General features: G+C 40.2%; 1 protein-coding gene across 1 annotated transcript in view; it reads left to right on the forward strand.

The window, feature by feature from the left end:
- Positions 1-3,856, forward strand: part of BVES (blood vessel epicardial substance) — a 37,505-nt gene extending 33,649 nt beyond the window's left edge. Inside the window, exons 5-7 of the mRNA XM_018553519.1 lie at positions 2,847-2,955; positions 3,516-3,683; positions 3,851-3,856. Coding sequence (XP_018409021.1) covers positions 2,847-2,955; positions 3,516-3,683; positions 3,851-3,856 — 283 coding nt within the window. The remainder of the gene's footprint in view (positions 1-2,846; positions 2,956-3,515; positions 3,684-3,850) is intronic.
- Positions 3,857-4,625: the final 769 nt, after the last annotated feature.

The raw sequence follows: 4,625 nt of genomic DNA on the forward strand, positions 1-4,625 counted from the left end.
GGGGGGGGGCTCTCGCCCCCCCCCCCCCCCCCTTTCCTTCCCTGCCAGGCCAGTGCTCGGAACAAGGGTCTGGTAGGACTGTTAGGTCCCCACGTTTTTACCCCCCACTTTTTGGGACTGAGGTTCCCCCTTAAAATTCCTACCAGACCTAAAGGGTCTAGTAGGGTTTTTGGGGGGAGCCCTAGGCCCTTTTTTTTTGTTTTACCTTGGGGGAGGGTCCCTCCTAACATTCCTAGCAGACCTAAAGGGTCTGGTATGAATTGGGGGGGGGACCTCACGCTTTTTTTTTTTTCATCTCCTGCAGACTGTAAAAAAAACAAATTTTTTTTTCTAATGTCACTTTGCTGCTAACGAAATTTTGTCCAATAAACAAAATTTCGACCGGACTACCGCTAATGAATTTCATCCGAATCCCGAAAAAATTCAATTGTGGACCCGAATCCGAAAAACGATTACTGCTAACGAATTTCGTCCAAATCGCGCAACGAATTCAATTGCGGACCCGAATCCGAAAAATGAAATATGCAAAGTCCGAATCAAAACTAAACAAAAGAAATTTTTTGCTGGCGCACATGTCTAATGTACAGTACAGGCAGTCCCCGAGTTACATACATCCGGCTTACATACGACTCCTACTTACAAACGGAGGCTATTACTGTACAGCAGGGGTAGTTATAATGCTACCGCGCTCATGCCGACGAGGAGTGCCCGTCTTTTTGGGTCTGGTTCGTAGTACTGTACGTACATTACAGGAAGTTGGCTCTTGTTAGACGTGCAGACGAGGGGTGCCCACCTCTTCTTCCGGGTCACTGTGAGGTTTTTACTGCTGTCTATGTCCTCATTAGAAAGATTTAATTTCACTTTCTGTACTGGAGACAACAGGAAGTGAAAGGAAATCTACCTCTAGGAAGGGAAATTCACTCCTGTAAGAGTTATCGTGGGAAAAAGCTGTCTCCACTGAAGCTTTATCACCAATCCTTGTTTCCAAGACAACCCAAAATTTTCAAAATCCAATTGTCACAGGGACAGAAAGTGAGGTGAAATCTTCTGAACCCGGGGAACACACAAAAGAACAAACTATAAAGTGGGGTTAACCGTTCCCTATGCTATCCAAAACGAAACAATTTTGGCTGAAAAAACCTACAGACCCTATCTTGTTTGTAACTTGGGGACTGCCTGTATATCATTATGGAGTTTCACCACTTGAAGTAAAATGCAGACATAACCAGGAACATCGACCTGAGAATTGTAGTTTCCAAAAGACAAAAATCTTGTAGTAGTCTATTTTACATTCAGGGAAACTTACATGGCAGCGAGCATGCAGAATGATGAAACGCACATCATCCATTCGGTTCTAGAGTTTCAGCAGAGCTGAGAAAAGCATTCTACATGGATCACGAGCCAGCTTTGGGCTGTTATGGCATTTGAATGAACATCAGATGATTTGCCAGACCAGTTTCCTAAAAAAAAAATGAAAAAAAATTCCCACTACCAGGCAGATACCAGTCCTATAAAGTCACTCAGATAGACTGATATCCCCATACAAACCTTGTTCTCTTGTTCTGATGGAGGGAAATTCCTTACCCATTGACAATGATGTTCAGTTCCCTAAAAAGTGTTTTATTTAAAAATAAACAACACAACCCCATAAAACAGGCCATGTAACAATGTAAAACAAAATAATTGCCATCAAGAGTTAAAGGAAATGTGTAACAGTTTTGTATATCATTTATTTATGCTCAAGGCATAAATAAATGCTCTTTTTACTTGGGTAAATATTCATTATTTTTAGCTTCCTTTAAAATTGTTTCTTTAAAAAAATAAACAACACAACCCCATGTAACAATTTTGTTTTGCAGAATGTAATAAATAAATAAATAAATCATTGTCATCAAGAGTAAATTTAAAGAAAATGTTTAGCAGTTTTGTATATGTTTTCTTTATGTTCAGGGCAAAATACAAAAAAAATTATACATTTATTTCTCTTCAGTTGGGTAAATATGAAATGTTGCATGTCTATTTTATATTTACCACTTGCAGACAACTGGGGATAAACTCGAAGCTACTCTTCACCACTTTTCCTTCACCACTTTGTTAGTATGGATTTTTAATGAGGTGATACAAAATGTGAGCAGGCAGTACTGGGAGTTAGTTATTTTCCTGCATTTGATGCGCCTTTCAGCACAAAACGAAATCCCATAGACCTTAATTGACTAGTACACACGGCAGTTCAGTAGTTGTAGTTTCACCTGGTTTGCATTGTGCTGCCTTTCTTCAAACACAACATGTCCTAACAAGGTACATTTGAACTTGAAGCAAAGCAGGACAAATGCATCTCATTCTTCACAAATCCGTTTTCCATTCAAAAGAAGCGTTCAGATGGAAAGTGCTGTGTTTTGAATAGAATACCCGGTGGCATGAACCCTAACTTGTGTATTGATAAAATAAAGCTTTTTTCAGGCAGTAAATACATTATATAAAGAAATCAGTTTTTAAAGGTTAAAACATTGACCATGCAAGCCTTATGGTTTTTTATTTAAAAAAAAAATCCCTGGGTGTTAACTATGTGCCAACTTCAGCATTATTGGGTTTTCCTATAGGGTGCTGGGAATTCTCCATGCTGTCAGTAGGTCATTTGTGGTTATTTAGCTGTTTACAATTGTAACAAATAGCACCAGTTAAGATACAATTTATATTATTGTAAATGCCCTTAAGGAGCCTGAAAGGAAGCCTGTATATAACTGGCTGCAAAAACTATGTTCTCAGTATTTACATTGAATCGATATACAACATTTTGGGAATACTGTAAATATTCTGTTGTCTTGTTTTTACGCAATCAATCTCAGGATGAAGGTCTCCTATCGAGGTCATTTTCTTCATAACATATATCCCAATGCTTATATAGATTCTCCAGAATTCAGATCAACAGAAATGGCAAGAGGTGAAAAATTCCAGGTAACTTTCCATATCAGTTGTTTGTATAGCCACAGATTCCAATGATGGCATGTGATAATGAGAGTAAAAACAGCTGTTTTATCCCCAATTCTCAGTGCAACGCATAGTCAAAATGTGTGCTGATCTTAGCTGGTGTTGTATATTTTTATATAGCGTTCTAGTACCTAGTCACTACTGAAAGTCTCATATTGTGTTAAAGCCCATCTCCGGGATAATATTAACTGCCCTCCCACCACTCCCTAATATCATCCTTGAGATGGCCTTTAATTATGCCTTACTTTATAGCCTATAGTAACCTGTTTAGCCTCTTTATCGTCATATACAGCATGTCTTTAGGCCACCAAACAGCTTTGTTTTTAAAGTAGTCTGCGGTATGGAGCTTGGATGGCGATAGTATGGGCATTGCCTCAAAAATCTTGTTATAATCCACTACTGGTATAGTGTGTTTTGAACTGTAGATCTAGTTTGTGTGCCTTGTGCAATAGTATACATTCCTATATAGATATTTTCATTTCCTTTAATAGTTACGGGAGCTGTTTTCTTTTTTTTACTCATCTTAGGTCACAATCACAGCAGATGATACCTGTGAATTTCTGTGCTGGTCTCGGGAAAGACTAACATATTTTCTGGAGTCCGAACCATTCCTTTATGAGATTTTTAAGTATATGATTGGCAGAGACATTACAAATAAGCTGTATTCACTGAATGACCCCACATTAAGTGACAAGGTAAGGGTGTGTTTATTATTTCTTATGCTGGCGTGAGAAGACTTTTTGCAGTAATTTGGATGACACGCATTAGCCTTTCTCACAGGGTAGAATTCTATGTTAATGCTTAATACAGATAAGCTGACATGTTAAAGATGGTGTACTAAGGTTTTTCTGTCATTGTGCAGATCTAAGTACTACGGATATCAGTGGTTTTTATACTTTGATTATAACAACAGGTATGGCTTAATTTGTGTTCCACTGGATCAAAAATGTATTTGGTAGAAGGATGACTATACTTTCGGAAGAGTTGTCCTTCAATCAGTTCCCCCCAGCCAAGAAGCTGAAATGCTTACTTCCCTTCTCAATCCACAATCTTCACTGTGCAGCCCTACCCAGTGTCACAACCCACCTGGTCTTTCCCTTAGGCTGGGTTCACACCTAGGTGTATCGAATATGCGCGTTTGTTGCGCGCTTCGTGCCTCGCATTTTTACCGCAATTCGTGGTAAAAAACGTGCGACAAACGCACGTTCTCGAGGGCTACCTGGCTGTATCCCTGGCCTGGTTCACACCTGGGCGTTTTACAGCACGTTCCTACGCTCTGTAAAACGCTCAACATGAGAAAACCAATGATTGCCTATGGGCATGGTTCCCACCAGGGCGTTTTACAGCGCGTAGGAATGCGCTGCAAAAGGCCCTACGCCCAAAGAAGTACCGGAGCTTCTTTGGGGCATATTTGCCGCGCGTATAAATTGGGATACAGCCAGGTAGCCCGCGGAAACGCGCGTTTGTCGCATGGTTTTTTATCGCGTATCTCATATGCGACAAACACGCATATTCGATACACCTAGGTGTGAACCCAGCCTAAGTGTTGCTTAGTGATGCTGCTAGTCTCATCCACCTAACAACCGCTCAGTGTCTGCAACCCCCCTCTGCCAATATCTCCACTGCCTTTCAATAGC

Source organism: Nanorana parkeri, unplaced genomic scaffold (genome assembly GCF_000935625.1).
Source record: "Nanorana parkeri isolate BGI_ZX_2015 unplaced genomic scaffold, ASM93562v1 scaffold123, whole genome shotgun sequence".
Classification (NCBI taxonomy): Eukaryota; Metazoa; Chordata; class Amphibia; order Anura; family Dicroglossidae; genus Nanorana; species Nanorana parkeri.